The sequence below is a fragment of the Mobula birostris genome, chromosome 5, assembly GCF_030028105.1.
Source record: "Mobula birostris isolate sMobBir1 chromosome 5, sMobBir1.hap1, whole genome shotgun sequence".
Classification (NCBI taxonomy): Eukaryota; Metazoa; Chordata; class Chondrichthyes; order Myliobatiformes; family Myliobatidae; genus Mobula; species Mobula birostris.
The window spans coordinates 193,755,487-193,781,001 of record NC_092374.1 but is presented as its reverse complement, the minus strand read 5'-3'; the positions used below and the strand labels follow the sequence as shown (position 1 = coordinate 193,781,001).

At 44.4% G+C, this 25,515-nt stretch overlaps 1 protein-coding gene across 7 annotated transcripts in view; it reads left to right on the top strand.

The window, feature by feature from the left end:
• Positions 1-25,515, top strand: part of LOC140198188 (macrophage mannose receptor 1-like) — a 71,020-nt gene that overhangs the window by 19,030 nt on the left and 26,475 nt on the right. For 6 of the 7 annotated variants that reach the window (XM_072259195.1, XM_072259193.1, XM_072259198.1 and 3 more), the window contains 4 exons: positions 3,251-3,310; positions 10,123-10,491; positions 13,617-13,688; positions 24,643-24,753. In XM_072259195.1, the coding sequence (XP_072115296.1) occupies positions 3,251-3,310; positions 10,123-10,491; positions 13,617-13,688; positions 24,643-24,753 (612 nt within the window). The remainder of the gene's footprint in view (positions 1-3,250; positions 3,311-10,122; positions 10,492-13,616; positions 13,689-24,642; positions 24,754-25,515) is intronic. The other variant, XM_072259197.1, reaches the window with a different exon arrangement.

Below are 25,515 nucleotides of genomic sequence, written 5' to 3'. Positions count from 1 at the left end.
CTTTCTACAGATACTATCCAAATTACTGACTGTTTCAACATTTTCTGTTTAGATCAGAATTTTATGCAGGTAAAGTTCGATAAAGTGTAGTGTAGTGAGCTCATTGAAACCATCACATCCAGTATGGAACAGATGGGCCAAATGGCCTGTAACTGTCACATTTGTCTGTCGAATTGGCGCAGTGGTATAGTAGGTAGAGCCACTTCCTCGTGGTGCCAGAGACCTGGCTTTGATCCCTTGGGCACTGTGCGTGTGGTGACTGCACCTTCTCCGTGTGACAAAGTGGGATTCCCCCTGTTCTTATTTCCACCTGCATCCCAAAGGCATGGAGCTTGGTGGGTTAATATGTCACAGTAAGATGTCCCTAATGTGATAGTTTGGGCAGTGGGTGGGTGGGTGGGGGGAGGTCTGTGGGAACTGCAGGCATTTTGGGGAAGATTCAGTAGGTGGTGAAAAGAGGGTTGTCTTACAATGAAAGGTTGAATATGTTTGGTCCATACTCACTGGAGTTTGAAATAATGAGAGGAGTTTTTTTTTTAAAGTCAGACTATTCTAGGGACTGAACAGTCTTCAAAGATGTGTGGATGTGTGGATATGTGGGTAAATCACCCAAGTGTGTGGTGAATGGTAGAATCTGGGAAGAGTTGATGGGAATGTGGGGACATGGGGAGAATAAAAAAAATGATTAATGTAGGGTTAGCGTGAAGGGTTGTTGATGGTCAGCACCAATTACATTTCACATTAACTTTCTGTTACTTTTCATGTTTATGATAACCCTCTGGTTCAAGTTCTGCCACAGTGCCCGTGCAATATGACTCCTTTCCTGGTTGGCTGCCAGTGACTAGAGGAGTTCTGCAGGGGTTGGTGTTGGGTCTGCTAGTTTTCACATTACATGCCAAAGATCTGGATGACGGAATTGAAGGCTTCGTGGCCAGATTTGCGGACAATACAAAGCTAGGTGGAAGGGCAGGCAGTGTTGAGGAAGCAGGGAGTTTGCAGGACATGGACAGATTAGGAGATTGGGCAAGCAGGTGGCAGATGGAGTACAGTGTGGGGAAGTGTATGGTCATGCACTTTGGTAGAAGGAATTAAGGTGTAGGCTATTTTCTAACGCAAACAACAGGAATTCTGCAGATGCTGGAAATTCTCTCGTATCCCTTTTGCCAATCACCTGTCCAGCTCTTGGCTCCATCCCTCTCCCTCCTGTCTTCTCCTATCATTTTGGATCTCCCCCTCCCCCTCCAACTTTCAAATCTCTTACTCACTCTTCCTTCAGTTAGTCCTGACGAAGGGTCTCGGCCTGAAACGTCGACTGTACCTCTTCCTAGAGATGCTGCCTGGCCTGCTGGGTTCACCAGCAACTTTGATGTGTGTGGCTATTTTCTAAATTGGGGGTGAATTCAGAAACTGGAGGTGCAAAGTGGTTTGGAAGTCCTTGAGCAGGGTTTCCTTAAGGGAAACTTGCAGCTTGAGTCGGTAGTACGGAAGGCAAATGCAATGTTAGCATACATTTTGAGAAGACTGGAGTTTAAAAGCAAGGATGTAATGCTGAGGCTTTATAAGGCATTGATTAGACTGCACTTGGAGTATTGTGAACAGTTTTGGGCCCAAAGAAAGGATGTGCTGTCGCTGGAGAGGGTCCAGAGGAGGTTCAGGAGAATGATCCTGGGAATGGAAAGGCTAATGTACGGGAGTATTTGATGACTCTGGGCCTGTACTCACAGCTGTTTGGAAGAAGGAGTGGGTACCTAAGGGATATTGAAAGGCCTAGAGCGGATGTGTGGATAAAGGTTTCCAATAATGGGGGAGCCTAGGACCAGAGACCAAAGCCTCAGAGTAGAATGACATCCCCTAAGAACAAAGATGAAGATAGTGGTGAATCTGTGGAAATCACGGATAGCTATGGAGGCCAAGGCATTGGGTATATTTACAGTGGAGGTTCATCAGTACTTAATTAATCAGGGTGTTGGAAGTTATAGGGAGAGGGCAGGAAAATGGGATTGAGAGGGAAAATATTTCAGCTGTGATCCAATGGCAGAGCAGACTCGATGGACTATCTCAGTTCTGTGCAGTAGCCCCCCCCACCCCACTCCATACCAGATAGTAATGCAGCCAGTTAAAATACCCTCCATAGTACAGCTGTAGAAATTTGTGAGTGGTGACATACCAAATCTCCTCAAACTCCAAATGAAATATAGCTGCTGGCATGCCTTCTTTGTAGTTGGATCTGTATGCTCGTGAAGCAGATTAAGTGCAGTTGATTTTTAAGTGAAGTATATTTAATTCTGAGGAGAAATTCTTGTCAGAGATTGACAATTTACAACAGATTTGAAAACACGTGCTATTTTTGCAAAATGGAAAGACATACCAATGGGTTCCATCACAAAAACCAAGGCTGAGGAATGGATTTTGTATCATTCCCACCTGTCTGCTTTGGTTTTCTACAAGTTGGCGTCATTGGCACATGATGCTTCTCAACTACGTTCACCAGGCCAGTATAATGTATAATTAAGCCAATGTGGCTCTTCTTATTTCACTTGATTGCCTCATAGTTCAACTAGGCCTATGAGGATCCCATCGTTTCCCTTGAGTAAGTCAAGAAGGTGAGTCAAGTGTTCTGCTTACAAGTTTAACTTAATGACGACAAACTTCTTGAACTTTGGACAGTTTTTGCTGCTGTGCTAAAAAGCAAAGGTCAGTAATAACACACACAAAAAAAAAACAAAATATTGGGAGAACTCAGCAGGTCAGGGAATAAAGAGATGACATTTTAGATTGAAACTCTTCACCAGGTCTGGTCTTAGCCTGAAATATCAACTCTTTATTCCTTTCCATAGATGCTGCCTGACCTGCTGAGTTCCTCCAGCATTTTGTGTGTGTGACTCTGGATTTCTAGCATCCACAGAATCCCTTGTGTTTACAGTCAGTAATAAGTCTTTTGGCCCCGTAAGTTGAACGTCCATCACATTCCTGAACCTGATGGTGTGGGACTTCAGGCTTCTGTACCTCCTACCTGATGGTAGCTGTGAGAAAAGGGCATGGCCGAGATGGTGGGGAATCCTTGATGAAAAAAGCTGTCTTCTTCAGGCAGCACCTCTTGTCAATGGTGGGGAAGGCTGTGCCCATGATGGACCGAGCTGTTGTCCATGACTGCCTGCAGCCTATTGTGTCCCTGTGCATTGGAATTACTGTAGGACTTCTTTCTATTGCTGGACTCTCTCTGACCCTTTGACCTTTTTTTTTTAAACAGCTCCTGCCTCTGGAGAAGGGGATGCCTCAGCTGATTGGGCCACAAACTCCTCAGAAACGGGTGGGTACAACAGCCTGGCCTTGAAACAACATTACTCAGGAATACCTTAGCCTCCAGGAATAATTATTTTCTAGGCTCTCAGAATCAAAAGCAGAAATCTTCAAACATCTTCCCACTCTGAGAAAACTTGACTGAAATTTTTTAAGGTAAAAGAACCCTTAGGGACAAGTCATCACAATATGATCAAATTCACCCTGAAATTTGAGAAAGAGAGGCTAAAGTCAGTTGTATCAGGAGAGTAAAGTGAATGACAGAGGTATGAGAGAGGAGCTGGCCAAAATTGATTGGAAAAAAAAAAGAACACTGGCAGGGATGATGGCAGCACAGCAATGGCTGGAATTTTTGGAAGTAATTCGGAAGGCACAGGATAAATACATCCCAAAGAGGAAGAAGTATTCTAAAGGAAAGAAGACACAACTGTGGCTAACAAAGAAGTCAAAGCCAACATGAAAGCCAAAGAGAAAGCATATTATAGAGCAAACATTAGTGGGAAGTTAGGATTGGGAAGCTTTTAAAAACCAACAGAAGGCAACTAAAAAGTCATTAAGAAGGTAAGGATGGAATACAAGAGTAAGCTAGCGAATAATATTAAAGAGGATACCAAAAATTTCTTCAGGTACATAAAATGCAAAAGAGAGATGAGAGAAGTTACTACAGCTAGAGAGAAGTTTCTTGGGAAAGTGAAAGGTCTGAAAGTGGATAAGTCACTTGGACCAGATGGTGTACACCCCAGGGTTCTGAAAAAGGTGGCTGATGAGATCTTGGAGGCACTAGTGATGATCTTTCAAGGATCACTGGATTCTGGAATAGTGCTAGAAGACTGGAAAATTGCAATATCACTCTGCTCTTCAAGAAGAGAGAGAGGCAGAAGAAAGGAAACTATAGGCCTGTTAGTCTGACCTGTGGTTGGGAAGATGTTGGAGTTGATTATTAAAGATGCGGTCTCAGGGTACTTGGAGGCACATGATAAAATAGACCATAGTCTGCATGGTTTCCCTAAGGGAAGATCTTGTCTGACAAATCTGGAATTCTTTGAAGAATTAACAAGCAGAATTGATTGATGTTGTGTACTTGGATTTTCTGAAGGCCTTTGATAAGATGGCACTCTTGAGGCTGCTTAACAAGCTCCAAGCCCATGGTATTACAGGAAAGATTCTAGAATGGATAAAGCAGTGGCTGATTTGCAGGAGGCAAAGAGTGGGAATAAAGGGGGCCTTTTCTAGCTGGCTGCTGATGACTAGTGGTGTTCCACAGGGGTCTGTGTTGGAATCGATTCTTTTTACGTTATATATCAATGATTTGGATGATGGAACTTATGGTTTGCTGCAAAGTTTGCAGACATTATGGAGATAGGTGGAAGGGCAGGTAGTTTTGAGGAAGTAGAGAGGATAGAAGGACTTGGCTAAGGAGAATGGGCAGATGGAATACAGTGTCAGGAAGTCTATGGTCATGCACTTGGTAGATGAAATGAAAAGGTTGACTATTTTCTAAATGGAGAGAAAATACAAAAAAATTGAGACACAAAGGGACTTGGGAGTCCTTGTGCAGGATTTCCCTAAAGGTTAATTTGCAGGCTGAGTCTGTGGTGAGGAAGGCAAATGCAATGTTCATTTCAAGAGGACTAGAATATAAAAGGAAGGATGTAATGTGAAGCACCAGTGAGCGCTCACTTGGGAGCAGTTTTGGTCTCCTTATCTTAGAAAGGATGTGCTAAAACTGGAGAGGGTTTAAAGGAGGTTCATGAAAATGATTCCAGAATTGAATATGAAGAGTGTTTGATGGCTCTGGGCCTGTATTCACTGGAATTCAGAAGAATGAGGGGTGACCTCATCGATGGTGAAAGGCCTTGATAGAGTGGATGTGGAGGGGATGTTTCGTATGCTGGGAGAGCCTAAGACGAGAGACATAGCCTCAGAATAGCGGGGAATCCTTTTAGAATGGAGGTGAGGAGGAATTTCTTTCACTAGCCAGTGGTGAATCTGAGGAATTTGGTGCCACAGGCAGCTGAGGATGCCAGGTCATTGGGCATATTTGAGGCAACGGCTGATAGATTCTTGATTGGTCAGGGAATGAAGGGATATGGGAAGAAGGCAGGAGACTGGGGCTGAGAGGAAAATTGGATCAGCCATGATGAAATGGTGGAGCAGAATCAACGGCCAAATGGCCTAATTCTGCTCCTATATCTTATGGTCTTATGGCTTTAAGACCTCCCATAACCCTAGCAGAATGAGCAACCTATGATTAAGGTCAGCAATATACCCTTTGGGCCTTGAGAAATGAATTCCAGAGTGGTTTGGGACTTCAGGCTTCTGTACCTGTTGCCCAGTGTTCCCTCCAAGGTGTGCGCGTGTACATGCACACGTCTTTTGCTACTGGTGCACAAAGGAATTAAAACTGCGCACAAAATGTTGTCACCCTCCACCTCGTCGATATGTTCAGTATATTTCGTGATCGTACACAATCACATTTCCTTTTCCAGTTGCTGATGTGGATGGTGTTGACAATGTGGACTTTGTGATGATTTGTCAGCATATTTTAGAACCGGCTTTTTATTGAAGAAAATTATTGGTTCACTATGTTGAATTCCAAAGTGAAATGGCTGAATGAAACCGTTCAAACTGCACACTGAAAGCTCATGAGTCAGAAATGTGCAGCTACGAGAAATATTTACGTACAATACAGAAAATGATGTTACCTGCATGTATTTTTCGATGCAAAATTTGCTGGAGAATTTGCAAGTGGGAGGAAGTAGGGTGATATTTGGAAACCTGACTTTTTGAAGCGTCATTTAGCAATCAAATTGCATATGGACAGTACGCAAAAGCTAGCGAGAAAATCCTTCATTGCCTACTACAGGTCTGCTACGTATGTTTTGTGAGAGTGCAGATGAATGAGAGTGAAAGTAATCAAATCCAGAAGAGATCAAAGTTCTCATTGACAATGTTTTGCTAGCTGTTAAAATGAATACCTCTCTATATAAAATTCAGCACACACATGTTGTCACTGTGCAAAAAGACTGCACAGCACAAGATTTTTGTGCACACTGGTCATTACAAGTTAGAGGGAATTTTGCATGTTGGCTAACAGCAGCAGTAAGAAAGGAGCAGAATAGAGGGACAAGCATTTAGAATGGAGATGAGGAGGAATTTCTTCAGTTAGAGGGTGGCGAATCAATGGAAATCATTACCAGAGACGGCTGTGGAGGCCAAATTATTAGGTATTTTCAAAATGAAGAATGATTAGTAAGGGTGCTTATGGTTACAGGGAGAATGCAGGGAATGGGATTGAGAGAGAAAATAAATCAGCCGTGATGGAATGGTGGTAGAGACTCGATGGACCGAATGGCCTACTTTGAGCCATATGTCTTATGATCTTATACAGACCATAAGTATATTAGAGTGGGAGGAATTTCTTCAGCCAGAGGATGCTGAATATGTGGAATTTGTTGCAGAGTTGGGTAAGTTCTTGATTTGTAAAGGTTACCAAAAGATTGCCAACAAAGTATAGAAAGGTGCAGAGCTTCAGAACACTGAGGTTAAAAAAAGATATGCAGGCCATTCGGCCCCACAAACCTGCTCCAACATGCCATATAATGCTGACCTACCCCAGGCTTCAGCTCTGTGCTAATTCCTCATCAACCTCAATTTCCCTACTTTGACAAAAAGTGACAATTTGAATGACCCAGCCTCCACTACTCCCCCGGGGTAGAGATTTCCAGAGGTTCACCACCGTTTGCAAGAAGAGACAATTTCTGTGTACCACAGTTTGAGATGGCTGACCCTTGTCTTCTTGCCCCAAAGAAGAACAACATCTTAATTTGAGTTTGTCTGTGGGATATCGAGCACAAACCAGTTGGGCCAAATGGCCTGTTACTGTCCTATAATTAAAATGGCTGTGTGTATCTGTGCTGTAAGCTTGAAGTCCTTTGAGGAAAACAATTTATGTCTTCCTGTGAGGGGCTCATCTATTCATAAATCCGCAAAGAATGTTCACCAGTAATAAACCCTGTTTTGTAGTTAAATTTGCATTTGTTGTCATATGCAGAGGTACATAGATGCAGAAGTACATTGAAAACTTAACTTTCAGTAGCATCACAAATGCATAGCATTAGAGACACAATGTTCACAAGGAAAGTAGTGTCCACTTTATTAGGTACACTTGTGAACCTGCTCATTAATGCAAGTATCTATTCAACCGATCATGAGGCAGCAACTCAATGCATAAAAGCATGCCAACATGGTCAAGAGGTTCAGTTGTTGTTCAAAACATGGAAGAACTGTGATCTAGGTAACTTTGACTGTGGGATGATTGGAGGTACCTAATAAAGTGTTTATTGGGTGTAAATTAAAAATAAGTTCTTCATTTCTTTTAATTTATACAAAAAGTAATTGGTAAATGGATTTAGTTGAGATGAGGAAAGTGAAATTGAAAATTGGTTTATTACTGTCACATTAGTATCGTACTTCGATAATAAAGGGGAGAGGTAAGGCCACCAGTGTCTCTGTCATCCTGGATGTCTGTGAAGAGTACAAATTTCAGGCTGTATGCATTCTCTGATATTAAATGAGCCTTTGAATCTTGAATCTTTGAAGTTTGAACTTGAACTGAGGTACAGAGAAAGGCCTTGTTTTACATGCCATCCATGCAGACCGTTTACATTGAGGTAGTACAGGGGAATAAGCAACTACGGAATTCTGAATAAAGCGTTACAGTTACAGAGAAAGTGCAGTGCACGTAGACAATAAGGTGCAAGGCCACGACAAGGTTAGAAGGTCAAAGAACCATTGCATTGTACAAGAAGCCCATTCATAGTCTGATGATCGTGGGAGAGAAGCAGTCCACGAGTCTGGTGGTACGAACTTTCAGGCTTTTACATCTTCTGCTGGATGGGTAGATGGGGAAGAGAGAATACTGGGGATCTTTGATTATGTTTGCAGTGGGAAATCTAGACAAAGTCTGCACATGTCACCCAGAACAGAGGGCAGTTCTGAAAATCCCTGCCACAAACCATAAGGCCATAAGATATAGAAGAAGAATGAGGCCATTTGGCCCATCGTGTCTGCTCCACTATTTCATCATGGCTGATCCATTTTCCCTCTCTGCCCAATGTCCTCCCTTCTCCTTGCATCCCTTCACGCCCTGACTAATCAAGAATCTATCAACCTCTGCCTTAAATATACGGAATGACTTGGCCTTCACAGCTGCCTCGGGCAACAAATTTCACAGATTCACCACTCTCTGGCTAAAGGAAATCCTTCTCAACTCCATTCTAAAGGGTCATCCCTCTATTCTGAGGCTGTGCCCTCTAGTCTTAGACTCCCCCACCATATGAAACGTCCTCTGCACATCCACTCTATTGAGGCCTTTCAACATTCGATAGGTTTCAATGAAGTCACCTCTCATTCTTCTGTATTCCAGAGAGCAGAGACCCAGAGCCATCAAATGCTCCTCATATGAAATGCTTTTCAATCCCAGAATAATATTCATGAACCACCTTTGAACCCTCTCCAATGTCAGCATATCCCTTCTAAGATGAGGAGCCCAAAACTGCTCACAATACTCCAAGTGAGGCCTTACCAGTGCTTCATAAAGCCTTAATATCACAACCTTGCTTTTACATTCTAGTCCTCTCAAAATGAATGCTAACATTGCATTTGGCTTCCTCACCACCGATCAACCTGCAAATTAACCTTTAGGAGTACTGCGCAAGAACTCCCAAGTTTCTTTGCACCTCAGATTTTTGATTTTTCTCTCCATTTAAGAAAATAGCATACCCTTTTATTTCTCCAACAAAAGTGAATACCAATATACTTTCTGACACTGTATTCCATCTGCCATTTCATTGTCCATTCTCCTAATCTGTCTGAGACCCTCTGTAGCCTCTCTGCAGTCTCAAAACTACCTGGCCTCCACCTATCTTCATATCGCAAATCCTTGCCATATTTAGAAGAGCAGTGACCTGCAGGGTCCTGGACTCAGTTCTGGAAGGCAGGGAGATATTGGAAGCTTACTTACGACCAGTTCAGACAAAATATGCCAACTGCCTCCTTTTGCTGTTGAAGATAGTTAGTAAATGTGTAATTTGAAAAAATACAGGTTTCGGATTAAAATACAACCTTCAGATCTATCTATTCTTCTCCCTGCCTCTAAAGCAGCCAGCATAATCAAAGACCCTACTTACCCCAGACAATCTCTCTCCACTCCCCACTCCCACTCCTTTCCCATCAGGCTGAAGTTACAAGTGCAGAAAGCACGTACCACTAGGATCAAGGACTACTTCAGCTTCCAGCCCACTGGTGAACGGACCGCTTGTACGATTAGATGGACCTCACAATCTACCTTGTTATGATCTTGCACCTCATTATTTACCTGCACTGAACTTTCTCTGTAGCTTTTAGACTTTATTCTGCATTCTGTTATTGTTTTACCTTGTTCTGCCTCAGTGCACTGTGTAATGATCTGGTCTGTATGAACAGTATGCAAAACAAGCTTTTCACTGTATCTTGGTATATGTGACAAGAATAAACCAATTCCAATACCAATCAATCATTAAGCCACACAGACAAAATGCTGGAGGAACTCAGCAAGCCAGGTGGCGTCTATGGGGAGGAATAAGCACGAGATTTTACAGATGCTGGAAATCCTGAGCATACGCACAAAACACTGGTGGCCTCAATCATCTCTAGACTCTGACTATAAGACTTTTTGCTGAAAATTTTCCATATATCATAGGATGGAATTTCTTTGGTACGTGTGACAAGTAAACCAATTTACCTATTTATTGTACTCTACTTTCAACCTTGCCTTCCAAGGTCTGCACCTGATTTCGAAGCTCTCGGGAAGAAGCTACCACTTGGTTTCCGAAACGAAGAGCTGGGCTCAGGCCAGAGAGCACTGCCAGAGGATGTTCACCGATCTCGCCAGCATCCCGAGCCAAGAGGAGGAGGAGGTTATCATTCACTTCGCTGCCCCCGGGGAGCGCCTGTGGATCGGACTTTATAATGATGGCCAGTCCCCCAACGGGTGGAAATGGACAACTGGAGAGGGCTTCAGTTATAATAACTGGGCTCCGTGGTACACAGAGGACTTCAACGCCACGTTTCCCATCTGTGTGTACATTGATGTTGGTCAGTGGATGGACACAGACTGCGATATCACACTGTCTTTCATGTGTTACAAAGGTATTATTGCTGGTTCGCTCAACTTCTGGAAGAGTTATGCCCAGCAACAGGAAGCTGGAACAATTCAGCAGGTCAGGCAGCATCTACGGAGGGAAATGAACGGTCAATGTTTCGGGTCAGGACCGTCCGTGTAGACCATAAAAGTAGAACAAAGAGCAGTACAGGCTCTTCGGCCCACAATGTCGTGGTCACCTTTTAACCTACTCGGGGTGTTGGAGTTCAGAGGCCAGTTCCAGTGTTCTCTGTAAGCAAGTCTCTACGGTCCTTCCTGTTTGCATGTGGGTTTGCTCCAGGTGCTGTGGTTTCCTCCCACAGTCCAAAGGCATAATGGTTAGTCAGTTACTAGGTCATTGTAAATTATCCCGCGATTAGGCTAGGGTTAAATCAGTTGGTTGCCACCAGTTAGGTTAATTGAACATTGTAAATTACTCCATGATTAGGCTAGGGTTAAATCAGTGGGTTGCTGGGCAGCGAGGCTCAAAGGGCCGAAAGGCCTGTGCTGTGCTTTATCTCTAAATAAATAAATAACCCTTCCCTCCCACATAGCCCTCCAGTTTTCTTTCATCCATGTCACTATCTAAGAGACTGCTAAATGTTTTTAATGTATCGGGTTCCATCACCATCCTCAGCAGTGCCTTCCACACACCTACCACTCATGTAAAAATTGACCTTTGACATCCTCCCAAACTTTCCTTCACTCGTTTTACAATGATGTCCTCTCATATTTGCCATTGCCATCCTGGGAAAAAGGCCCTGTCTCCCCATTCCGTATGTGCCTCTTATCATCTTGTACACCATAGCCCTCGCTTGCTCAATGTTTCCTCATGCTCTCTAATCCAGGCAGCAACCTCCTCTGCACCCTGTCTAAAGCTGTCACATCCTTCCTGGGTGGAAGGTGACCAGACCCAAACATGATATTTCAAGTGTGATCTAACCAGAGCTTTATGGAACTCACAGCCCTTGAACTCTCTCCCAAACAATGAAGGCCATCACACCAAATACACTATAACCTGTACGGCAACTTTGCTGGATCTATGGAGTTGGATCCCAAGACCCCGCTGTTCCTTTACACTACAGAGAATTTTGCCATTATCCTTGTATTCTGCTTTTGAGTTGGACTGTTAGGGTGGAGAGGAGGTTGCTGTTGTAAAGAGGTGAACAGAAAAGGATGGAGCAGGTGATAGGTGGATCCAGGTGAGGAGGGATGATAGGCACATGGAGGTGGGAAGAGTAGAAATAGCGAACGAGGTGGGGAGGTGAGAGCTGAAGAAGACATTGGGTCTTTTGCCATTTATCAAATGTCTTGCTTTCACACGGGATTCCATTCATCCCTTCTAATCTATGCTGTTCATCAAAGTAATGCTATTCTCTCATTAATTTCCCTGTAACCCGCCTCACTCAACATTACCTCACAGTAACACCCCCAATTCTCCCAACAACATTCAGGACAATTCACTGTGTTCTTCAGCCTGCCAACCTACAACTCTTTGGGACATGGGTGAAAACACACATTAGGGAAATGCACACCGTCGGAGCAGAGCTTACAAACTCCACACAAACAGCACCAGAGGTGTCGAACCTGGGTCGCTGATGCTGTGAGGCAGCAGGTCTACTGTCTGCACGACTGTGCCACACTAAAGCTGGGGAACCTTAGCGTAGATAACAGCCACAGAGATTCTTGTCTCTTTCCATTCTGACTTTTTAAACTAGCATCATAGAAACTTTTAACAGAGAGGAACCCTCTGAGCAGGAAGATCTCCTAGGGACCAGTAAATCAGTTTTATAAAAGGCAGGTCAGAAGGATGTTAATATTTTTCCATATCTGATTGCTCCATTACAGGAAGGATGTGGAAGCTTTAGAGAGAATGCAGAAAGTATTTACCAGGATGCTGCCAGGAATGGAGGGTGTGCGCTATGAAGAGATGCTGGACAAATTTGTGCTCTTTTCTTTGGAGTGACCAGGCTGAGGGGTGACCTGATAGAAGAACTTTAAAATGCAGGTTAATAGGTTCTTGATTTTAACATGGAGGCTGATAGGTTCTTGATTTTAACATGGAGGCTGATAGGTTCTTGATTTTAACATGGAGGCTGATAGGTTCTTGATTTTAAAGCAGAGGTTGATAGGTTCTTGATTAGTAAGGCTGTCATAGGTTACGAGGAAAAGGCAGGAGAATGGGGTTGACAGGGGGTAATAAATCAGCAATGATGGAATGGTGGAGAAGACTCGATGGGCTGAGTGGCCTAATTCTGCTTCTATGCCTATTGTCTTCATCAAATTATGAAGGGCATAGATAGAGTAGACAGCCAGTATCTTTGTCCCCGGGATCAAGCTATCTAATACCAGAGAGCATGCATTTATGGTGACAGGGGATAAGTTCAAAAGAGATGCATGAGACGTGGCTCGTTTTGCTGTGAGTGCCAGTGGCCAGGAATGTATGACCATTTGTGGTGGAGGTAAAGGCAGATATGATAAAAGTGATTGAGGTGCATAGATAGGCTCATGACATTACAGAGGATGGAGGGATATGAACCATGTGCAGGCAGAAGGGATTAATGTCATTAGCTTAATTGGTTCAACACAACATGTGGGCCAAGGGACCTATTCCTGAGCTTTACCGTTCTATGTTCTACTTAGCAGAAAATTGCACTAAATTTTCACAATTTGTTCAAACTAGTGGCCATAAATGTGAGGTGATCTAAAAAAAAATCAAAGGGAGGAATTTTGAGAAACTACATTTGTCAAATGTGGTGCAGTTTGAGAAACATTTTAGGGGGACCGTGGCTTGTGGGTTTCTGCCGTTGCTCCAGTTTCCTCCCACAGTCCAAAGACCTACCAGTTTGTAAGTTAATTGGTCATTGTAAATTGTCCTGTGATTAGGCTAGTGTTAAACAGGTGAGTTGATGAAGATCGTAGCTCGTAGGTCCAGAAAGACCTGTTCCGTGCTGTATCTCAGTAAATTAAAAGAAATGGCAGAAGCATATTTAAGTTGAGTCTTGATTACCTCATGAGGAAAAGAGCAGAAAGTGAAAAGAGTAGGCTGTAGTTACTTGGCCAAAGGCTTAGTGATACGCCAACCAATTGTCTGAATGACCAGAGGCAAAATGTTTATTTCCTCTTTTAACAGACCCATTACGGCAATTAATTGCTCCTGACTCAGAAGCATCGCTTGCACAACCTGCCAACCTTTCAGGAACAGGTAAAGACAATCCTGATCAATCTCTGCTTCAGCCTTGCCTTCTACTCCAGGTTCTGAATATTTTCCATATGGAATATTTTTTTAAAATGACACAATTTTCAGCAAGACCTTAATGTAGCATGCAAAGTTCAAAGTAAATTTATTATCAAAGTACATATATGTCAACATATGCAACCCTGAGATTAATTTTCTTGTGGGCATTCTCAGTAAATCTATAGAATAATATCTATAACAGAATCAATGAAAGACCTCACCAACTTGAGCATTCAACCAGTGCATAGAAGACAAACACAGTTGTGTAAAATTGTGCAAATACAAACAGAAATAAATGATAAATAAATAGGCAGTAAATATTGAGAACATGAGATGAAGAAATTCCATTCATTGTGAGAAGGGAGGAGAGGGAGTACTGTGTGCTTAAACTGTTACAATATGGATCAAATCCAGAGACTATACCAGAATAATTATAAACTGTACAACCCTGAGATTCGTTTTCTTTTGGGCATACACAGTAAGTCCAAGAAACACAGTAGAATTAATAAAAGACCACCTTCGCCAGGACGGACAATCAACCAGCATGCTAATACAAAAAGAGAAAAAGCAATAACTATTGAGATCATGAAATGAAAAATCATTGAAAGTGATAATGGTTCAGCATGGAATAGATGGGCCGAAGGGCCTGTTTCTGTGCTGTAGTGTCCTATGGCCCTATGACTCTATGGTAAAAGAGTGACGTAATTCAAGTCCCAAAGCTCACAGGGAGAGGGTGCATCCTGATCAAAGATCCGAAGAGCTAGTTAGAGGCATACTGCCAAAGCAGGTACATGCACCTCACCAACGGCCTGAGCCAAGAGCAGTGGGAGGCAGCAACTGCTTCACTGTCCAAGGCATGTGGCTGTGGGTCAAGCTTTACAACGGCGGTCAGGCTCTGGCGAGGGGAGGTGGGCAATGGGAGATGTGTTCAGCGACACCAACTGGGTGTCTTGGTGTCCACAGCAGCTCATCACCACCTTCTCCAGCTGAGTATGCGTCAACAGCGTGATATCCTCTTGTCCTTCATTTGTTAAACAGGTACTTCGATCATAGAGACACAGTGGCCTCTTTACCAGGTACACCTCTACACCTGCTTGTTAATGCAAATATCTAATCAGCCAATCAATGGCAACTACTCAATGTATAAAAAGCATGCAGACATGGCAAGATGTTCAGACCAAACGTTATAATGGGGAAGAAATGTGATCTACGTGACTTTGACCTTGTAATGATTGTTGGTGCCATACTGGCTAGTTTGAGTATCTCAGAGACTGCTGGTCTTCTGGGATTTTCATGCACAAACAGTTTCTAGAGTTTATAGAGGATGCTGTGAAAACAAACAAAAAAAAAAATAAGTGAGCACAATTCTGTTGGCGATAATGTCCTATTATTGTGGAAGGTCAGAGGGGAATGGCTCGACTGGTTCGAGCAGACAGGAGGTCAACAGTTACTCAAATAACCACATGTTATAACAGTGGTGTTGAGAGAGCATCTGCAAACACACAACATCTCATGCCTTGAAGTCGATGGGCTACAGCAGTAGAGGACCACAGGCATATATTCAGTGGCCACTTTATTAAGTACAGGACGTGGAAGGAAACTGGAGCACCCAGGATGTACCTAATAAAGTGGCCACTGAGTGGAAGAACATTACAGATAGATTAAAAGAAATAAAGAAAATAAAGATGAGCCTTTTTTATCACATGTACTGTACATCAAAACACACAGTGTTTGCATCAAATCTAATCAGTGAGGTTTATGCTTGGCAACCTGCAAGTAGGAGCAGGGGGTGGCTATTTATTCCCTGGAGTCTGCTTACTGTTCTTTAAGATCTCTGCTGACCTGGTCCTTGGACTCAAGTTCAAATTTATTGCCCTGGGCCATCAGAAAAGATTCCATGAAAATGAGCTTTCTGCAGCAGCAGCACAGTACATTACAAACTTAACAAACATACATTATATAAAGGTAATTAAATTATACACCAACACACATAAAAAATGCTGGTGAATGCAGCAGGCCAGGCAATATCGATAGGAAGAGGTACAGTAGATGTTTCGGGCCGAGACCCTTCGTCAGGACTAACTGAAGGAAGAGTGAGTAAGGGATTTGAAAGTGGGAGGGGGAGGGGGAGATCCAAAATGATAGGAGAAGACAGGAGGGGTAGGGATGGAGCCAAGAGCTGGACAGGTGATTGGCAAAAGGGATATGAGAGGATCATGGGACAGGAGGCCCAGGGAGAAGGAAAAGGGGGAGGGGGGGAAAGCCCAGAGGATGGGCAAGGGGTATAGTGAGAGGGACAGAGGGAGAAAAAGGAGAGAGAGAGAAAAAGAATGTGTGTATATAAATAAATAACGGATGGGGTATGAGGGGGAGGTGGGGCATTAGTGGAAGTTAGAGAAGCCAATGTTCATGCCATCAGGTTGGAGGCTACCCAGACGGAATATAAGGTGTTGTTCCTCCAACCTGAGTGCAGCTGCATCTTGACAGTAGAGGAGGCCGTGGATAGACATGTCAGAATGGGAATGGGGCGTGGAATTAAAATGTGTGATTATGTGGCAATATAAAGAAAGAATGACACAGTGCAGGTTGAGAGAAATTTACTCCAGGGTAGAATTAAGGTTTCCCAGTAGGAATGAGATGACAGGGTGACGTAGCGGTTAGTGAATCAGCGCCCTGGGTTCAATTCCCGCCGTTGTCTGTAGGGAGTTTGTACGCTCTCCCTGTGTCTGTGTTGGTTTCCTCCAGGTGCTCTGGTCTCCTCTCACATTCCACAGACTGACGGGTTAGCAGGTTAGTTGGTTACCCGGACCACGGCCATGTGACCTTCCTGGAAACTTGTCTCCACCTTCATCTAGTGCCCTTTTCATCTTCCAATTGGTTCCCAACCTGTCACATTGTCCCCCCACACCCCAGCCAGGCACCTTCCCCCTCACCTGGTTTCACCTATCATCTCCCAGTTTGTACTCCTTCCCCTCCCAACCTTCTTACTTGGGTTTCGTCTTCTCCAGTGTGGATGAAGGGTCTCGGACTGAAACCTTGACGGTTAATTCCTCTCCATTGATGCTGCCTGACCTGCTGAGGTTCTGCATTTTCTATGTATTCATCAGGAGCTTTAATATCAGGGGCCACATGATGGAAGTTTATAAGATTATGAGAGGTATAGATAGGGTAGACAACCAGTATCTTAGTCCCAGGGCCAAAATGTTGATAATTGAGGGTGTGAAGGGGTAAATTCAGAGGAGATGTGTGGGACAAGTGTCTTACACAGAGACTTGTGGATGCCTGGAACCCACTGCCAGGGATGGTGGTGGAAGTAAATATGATAGAGACCTTTACGAGGTTCTTAGATGGGACCATATATGTGCAGAGAATGGAGGAATATGGACATTGTATTAGGCAGAACGGATTGTCTTGGTTTGGCACGCAATTACTAGTTTAATTAGTTTAGAAAAATGTTTTGGGCCAAAGGACATGTTCCTGTGTTGTATTTTTCTGTGTTCTGTGCTCTAATTATCCAGAATTATCCTAAGTCTTGGCCAGGCCTCAACTAACGACTAGCACAGTGTCAGTACATCACCAGCATTCTGGGTTCATTTCCCACTGTAAGAAGTTCGCGTTCTCCTTGTGACTGCGTACGTTGCCTCCAGGTGCTCTCGTTTCTTCCCACATTCCGAAGATGTACCATTAGGATTAGTGAGTCATGGGTATTCTATGTTGGCGACACTCACAGGCTACTCCCCCCCCCCACCTTAATCCTTAATGATTTAATTTAACACAAATGAGGTTTTCACTATAGGCTTTGATACTTCGATGTACATATGACAAATAAAGCTTCCTTTATCTCAGGCCAGTATTTATTGCACCAGAGAAGACAATGATGCACCATCCTGAAATGAATGGTTCGCTCACTCACTTGGATTGGGTGAGTGGATCTGGAGACCCATACAGCCCTGAACAGGTTATGATGGCAAATTTTATTGCCCATTGGAAATGAAGAGAGAACTGAGACATTAACATGTGAATGAAGCCGAGGACCTTTGCTGGAATATCTATGCAAAAATGAGTTCATCTAGGTGGGGAAGGCCCGAGACACATCAGAATTTGGTGACTCCAAATGCAGAGGTTTGAAGCAACGATAAATGGGTCCAGTTATCCCGCTTTCAAGGATTCTATAAAACATGTTCTCAATATTTACTTATTTATTTTATTTTATGTATTTGCACAGTTGGTCTTCTTTTGCACATTGGTTGTTTGTCAGACTATTTTTCTGTGTAGTCGTTCATTGATAATATTGAATTAATTTGTTCTATTGTGAATGCCTACAAGAAAATGAATTTCAATGTAGTATATGTGACATATATGTAATTTGATAATACGTTTACTTTGAAGTTTGAACTTTGGGAGAAATAAGAGTGTAAAAATGGTTGTTGGGGATGGAGATGGAAATGCGGTGATGGAGGAGAGAGCAAAGAAAAGAATGCTTAAATGTGCATTAGTGTGTTCCCAGCCAGTGCTCCATTCTTACTGAGGCACAAAAGAAAGCATGCACCATTCTATCTGGATGCATCATGGCTTAGTACAGACCCTGAGCACAAGAAACTGCAGAGACTTGTAGACACAGCTCAGCACATCACAGACAGCTGCTCCCTCTCCATGGACTCTGTCTACACTTCTTGCTGGCTCAGGGAAGCAGCCAGCATAATCAAGGATCCCACCCACGCTGGGCATTTTTACTTTTCCCCTCTCCTATTGGACATAAGATAGCACGTAACACCAAGCTCAAGGACACCTTCTACCTCTCTGTTACAAGACAGATTGTTCCCTGGAACAATAACTTGGGCTACTTACCTCGTTATAATCCTGTACCTTATTGTTTAGCTGCACTGTAGTTTCACTGAGTTGCATTGTTGTCATTTTCCCTTGTTTCTACCGTAATGCACGTTCTAATCTGCATGAACCGTCAGCAAGAAGGACTTTCACATTGCCTTCCGGATAAGTCTCAGTACATGTGACAATTATAAACAAATTCCAATTCCAATTCCCACCACCCTTCACCAGTCTTCAACCCCCCTCCTGTGCCTGGACACCCAGCTCCGGTCTTCGGCCTGCTCTGGATCTTTTCATTGCTAACTGCCAATGAGACATCAACTGTCTCGATTTCACCATTCCTCCCTCCAATTCCAACCTTGCTCCTTTCAAATGCACTGCTCTCCACTCTCTCTGCACTAATCCTAACCTCACTATCAAACCTGTAGGTAAAGGGGGTGTTGTGTAGTCTGGTGGCGTGACCTCTACCTTTCTGAGGCCCAGTGACAACTCTCAGACACCTCCTCTTACTTATCCCTCGAACAGGATCCCACTAAGGAGCACCAGGCCACTGTCTCCCACACCATCACTGATCTTATTAACTCTGGGGATCTCCCATCCACTGCCACCAACCTCATATGGCTACTTTCATGGGTCCCAGCTATGCTTGCCTCTTTGTCAGCTATGTGGAACAGTCTATGTTCCAAGCCTACAATGGTGTCACTCCCTCACTTTTTCTACGCGACATCAATGACTGCATTGGTGCTGCTTTCTGCACCCATGTGGACCTTGTCAACTTCATGAACCTTGCCTCCAACTTCCACGCTGCTGCTAAATTTACCTGGTCCATTTCTGACACCTCTCTTCCCTTTCTTGATCTCTCTGGAGAGGGCTTATCCACTGATGTTGATTATAAACCAAAGGACTCTCACAGCTACCTGGACTATACCTCTTCCCATCCTTTATCTGTAAAAATGCCGTCCCCTTCTCTCAATTCTTCCATCTCCACTGCATCTGCTTTCAGGATGAGGCTTTTCATTCTAGAATGAAGGATATGTGCTCCTTCTTCAAAGAAAGGGGCTTCCCTTTCTCCACCATCAATGCTGCCCTCAATTCGATCTCTTCTATTTCATGCACATCTGTCCTCACCCCATCCTCCTGCCACCCTACCAGGGATAGTGTTCCTCTTGTCTTCACTTACCATCCCACCAGCCTCCGCGTCCAGCACATAATTCTCCTGGACTTCAGCCACCTCCAATGGGATCCCACCACTGAGCACACCAGTTCATTGGCTATATTTAAGAGGGAGTTAGATATGGCCCTTGTGGCTACGGGGGTCAGGGGGTATGGAGGGAAGGCTGGGGCGGTGTTCTGAGTTGGATGATTAGCCATGATCATAATAAATGGTGGTGCAGGCTCGAAGGGCCGAATGGCCTACTCCTGCACCTATTTTCTATGTTTCTATGTTTCTATCTTACCCACCCCCCAATTTCTGCTTTCCACAGGGATCACTCCCTGTGTGACTCCCTTGTCCATTCATCCCACACCACTGATCTCCCTCCTGGCACTTATCCTTGCAAGCAGAACTCCTCCCTCACTACCATTCAGGGCCCTAAACAGTCCTTCCAGGTGAGGTGACACTTCACCTGTGAACCTGTTGGGGTCATACACTGTGTTCGGTGCTCCCTCTCATATGTCCGGAAGACCCGATATAGATTGGGAGACCAATTCACTGAGCATCTATGCTCCATCAGCCAGAAAAAGCGGGATCTCCTAGTGGCCACCCATTTTAATTCCACTTCCTATTCCCATTCCAATACGTCTCTCCATGGCCTCCTCTATGTTGTGATGAGGCCACATTCAAGTTGGAGGAGCAACACCTTATATTCCACCTGGGTAGTCTCCAACCTAAAGGCGATTTTTGAACTTCCAGTAATGACCCTCTCCCCTTCTCTATTCCCCATCCCCTTTCCCCTCTCTCACCTTATCTCCTTGCCTGCCCATCACCTCCCTTTGGAGCTCCTCCCCATTTTTCTTCCTTCCATGGCCTTCTGTCCTCTCCTATTGGATTCCCCCTTCTCCAGCCCTGTATCTCTTTCACCAATCAACCTCCCAGCTCTTTACTTCACTCCTTCCCCCTTCCAGTTTCAACCTTATCACCTTGTGTTTCTTCCTCCACTCCCCCCACCTTCTAACTTTGACTTCGTATCTTTTTTTCTCAGCTGAAGGGTCTTAGCCCAAAATGTTCGCTGTTTACTCTTTTCCATAGATGCTGCCTGGCCTGCTGAGCTCCTCCAGCACTTTGTGTGTTTTCCTGAATTTCCATCATCTGCAGATTTTCTCCTGTTTAGGAGATATCTTTTGCTGGTTCTGGTTTCAGGAGAACGAGGTGGATTAGAATGTGGTTTGTTGGGGGCATTTTTGGCAGCAGTGATCAGAAATTTGTCAGGTTTAACAAAAGGTAAGGGGTGCATTCATTTGGAGACTGGATAATTGCATGGGCTCCAGCAGTTAGCAGGCATCTCTGGAACCACTAGTATCTATTGTATGGTCCTAATTGCCCTTGAGTAAGGGGTGGTTATCCAGCTTCTTGATCCATTGCAATCCTTCTGAAGACAAAGGTCATTAGGTAGAGGTTTCAGGATGGCTTCGAAGATGGTGTGTGGCTTGGGGTGGAAAGAGAAACTGTAGTTATCAGGAAGGATGAGGGACTTGCATAAGCAGTTCGGGCAAATAACTTCACTATATTTTATCAACGGCTCACACTGCATGCTGGTTGTGGAGGCTGGAACTGTCCAGGGTGCTGGATGGGGGTGCCAATCTACAGGGCAGCTTTGTTGCTGAGCTTTCAAATTTGCCTGGATCTGCACTCATTCAGGCTGGTGGAGAGAGTTCAGTCTCAAGAACAAGGAAGTGGGGAGAGTTAGGGAGAGGAATCCACAATCAGTATTTATAAGGGCTGGAGCAACACAGGAAAAGAACACTATTAATTCACTGGATGTGGCAGACCAATTTAATATCCTTCCTTAACTGTCTTGTCTCCTTAAACTTACGGGTTTGTTGGGGCTCTACATAAGAAGGTTATGAGTGGATCTGAGCATCTGGTGTCTCATTTCCATGTGCTCTGAGCTTAAAAGACAGAACTGTCCATCTCTGAAAGCCATTAATTCATATTTGGTTTATTATTATCACATGTACTGAGATACCGTGAAAAACTGTTTTGAATGTCATCCATACAGATCATTACAAAACATAATTACATTGAACTAGTATGAAGGGGAAAACAGAATGCAGAATACAGGGTACAGTCACAGAAGAAGAGCAGTGCAAGGCCCACGAAGTGGTAGACTGAGAGATCAAGAGTCCTGCTTTATAGTAGAAAAGTCTGATAACAGCAGGGTAGAGCTGTCCTTGAGCATTTTGGTCTGTGTTTTTGAGCTTCTGTACTGTCTGTCCGATAGGTGGGGGAAGACAACAGAATGACCAGGATAGGTTGGGTCTTTGATTATACTGGATGTGGTCCCGAAGCAGCAGGGCATCTAGACGGAGTCCATGAATGGAAGGCTGGTTTTCATGAGGGACATTAGTGGGCTTTTATAAAGTGGTGTCTTCATCACTATTGGTATGAGTTGATGAATGGGGAACAGGAGCAGGCCCATCAATGCATTTCCATCACTCAGTAAGATCATGACTGTAACCTCAAATCTGCCTTTCTGTCCACCTCAGTGACCTTGATCTTTAGAGCCATGAATCTGTGGAACTCAATGGGTAGCAGAAGCAGAGTCATAGAATATTACAATACAGAAACAGGCCATTCAGCCCATCTAATCTATGCCAATCTCACCTTCTGCCGAATCCCATCTACCTGGACCCAGATGATAGCTCTCTGACCCCTCCCATCCATGTACCCATGGAAACTTCTCTTAAATGTCACAATTGAACCTGCATCTACCATTTCAGCTGGCAGTTTGATCCACATTTGCACCAATCTCTGAGTGAAAAAGTTCCCACTCGTATTCCCCTGAAATATTTCACCCTTCAGATTCAGATTTATCATCACTGTCATACTTTGTGAAATTTGTCGTTTTGCGGCAGCAGTGCAGTGCAGGATGGAAACAATTGCTAAAGTTACAACAAGGAGTATATACTAAATAAAGAGTGCAAAGAGAGAACAAAGTGGTGAGGTAGTGTTCATGGGTTTGTGGAATTTGATGGTGGAGGGGAAGAAACTGTTGCTACAATGTTGAGTGTGTATCTTCATGTTACTGATGGTAGTGATGAGAGGAGGGCCTGTTGTAGATGGTGGATTCTGATTCCTGAGCAACACTTTTCATACTAAGCTGAATTTTAATTCTAGTCTCTTCCAAAACCAGAATGTATTCACTCTACCTATACCCCACTTAAGGGGCTTGTAGATATATTTTCAAAAAGCAAGGAAGATGGATGGTTACCTGGTATGTGGAGTCAAGCTTACAATAAGACCCTCTTATTGAGTGATAGAAGAAGTTCGAGGGGCTAAGTGGCCTATTTCTGCTGTCGGGGTCATATATACTCTCGGGATCTCCCACTTGTTCTGCAATGGGTTAGCTAGCCCTGCTGTCAAAGGCCACTCAACACATTTTAAACAATTTCATTCTCCTTAACACGTGTGTACTGGAAATAACAGTAAAGAAATTTGAGTCTTCAACTTTGAAGTAATGGTCGATTATTGTCACGTGCCCTGAGATACTGTGAACTGCATTTGTTTGCAGATGGATCAGTCAATACGTGAATAAGTGGATATGCCCTGGAGTCTGGTGTGTACACACAGAACCCTGGAGGTAGATAGACAGACAGACAGAGAGATAGATAGGCAGACAAATCGATAGATAAATAGATAGATACTTACATACATACATAGGCAGACAGATAGATAGATACACGTAGATATCTAGATAGATAGACAGACTGACAGATAAATAGGTAGACAGACTGATAGATAGATGTTTGACTGCCCCAGTCTCACTCCCACATCCCAATTATGTGCTGGTATGTTAATTAGCTCCAGTTAATTACATTTAAATTGGATTAATGGCAAAAAGGGGAGTTCTTATTCACTTCAATGGTGCAAAGTGTGTGATGTGTAGAAAAGGGCCAGTCAAAGCATGTTTACACGTTCTGCTACCTCTCCTTGCTCAACTTTAGCAACATTGGTTTGTTCACTCTCAACCCCTCCTCCCTCCATCCATCTCCTCCTTCTGTCCCCATCTCCCCTATCCCCATTCTCTTCACCCCTCTCCCCTCCTACCCCTCTCTGCATCTCTCCTCTTCCCTAACCCCCTCGCCCCTCTCCCCCTTCCTCCCTCCTCACCCTCTTCTCCCCTCCCCCTCCTACTCTCACCACCCTCCCACCCTTCCTGCTCCACCTCCCTCTCTCACCCACTTTCCCCTCTCTCCCCCTCCCTCCCCATCTTCTTCCACCTCCCCCTCATTCTCCCCCACTCCCATCTCCCCTCTCACCCTCTTCTTGCCCCTCTCCCTTCTGACTCCACTTGTTCCTCCCCCTCTCCCTTCTACTCCTCCCTATACCCCACCATCTACCCCTTCCGCCCCTCTCTTCCTCACTATCTTCTTCCCCTCTTCTCCCTCCTCTTTCCCTTTCCCCTCATTTCCCCCTCCCATCTACCCTCTACCGCTCTTCCCCATCTACCTCCCCCTTCCTCCCTCCTCTTCTCTCCCCCTCTACCCTTCCCTCTCCCCTCCCCCTCTACCCTTCCCTCTCCCCTTCCACCCCTGTACCCCAACCCCTTCCTCCCCTTCTATACCCTCCATCTCCACCTGTCACTCTCCCCTCTTCTCACACCTCTCCCCCTCCTCACCCTCTTCCCCTCTTCTCCACCCCACTCCTCCCCCTCCCTCCCTTCCCTCCCTCTCTCTCACACCCCCCCCCACCGGTATACGATCGTGTATGGTAACATATACACATTTTGATAATAAATGTACTTTGAAATTTGAGATGGGAGTACCTAAATAATCACAACTCTTGGATTTGGATTCTCCTTTGACTTGATGTGTACCACCTCCTGAGAATGGATGGTGAATTAATCACTTTATCCTGTACTCTTGTATCCCACAGACACACAGCACCTTCATCCCGTTCTTCCCAGAGAGAACATCACCCCAGCTATCAGTGAACACAAGGATTTAACTCTGCAGGAAACCATATCTAGGAGGAATTTCAGGCCAAGTATGAGGAATTTGTATCTGCATGATGTTTCTGCCAGTTTCCTTTTGCTTCAGTTCTCTCTTTGACATTAGACGGCTACTGGGAGATCCCCAGAATTAAGAACGTGTCCAAGGTTTAGATGCAGGCCAGGGATGGTCACCCAAGTCAAGGAGTCCCTGAGCCAGATATGCGTATGCTTTCGGAGTTGGCCTGTCCTGGGATTGGAAGTGTGTGTGGTTGTGTGCGCGTGTCGGCGCTGGGATGTGTGGTGACAATTGCAGGCTGCCCCCAGCACAGCCTTTCTAGGTTGTGTTGGCTGTTAGCGCAAGCCGCACGTCTCACTGCACGTCTCAATGCACACTTGATAAGTAAATGAGTCTGAATCTGAAGAAGTTGGAGCAGGAGCCGGCCACCTGGGCCTTGGAGCTTACTTGCCATTCCATAAGATCATGGCTGATCTGGCTCTGGACTCAGCTCCACCTACCTGCACCTCTCCCGTAAGTTTTAATTCACCTGCTGTGCAAAAATCGATTCAACTTTGTCTTCAACCCAGTCATCTACTCCTTCCCATGGGCAGAGAATTCCACAGGTTTGCTACTCTATGGGAAAAGCAGTTGGTTCTCATCTCTGTCTTAAATCTCTTCCCTCAGATCTTGAGGTTATGTTCCCAGTTCTAGTCTCACCTACCAGTGGAAACAACTTCCTTGCCTCGATCTTATCCATCCCTTTCATTATTTATGTTTGTATAATACCCCTTGTCATTCTCCTGAACATCAGCTATCA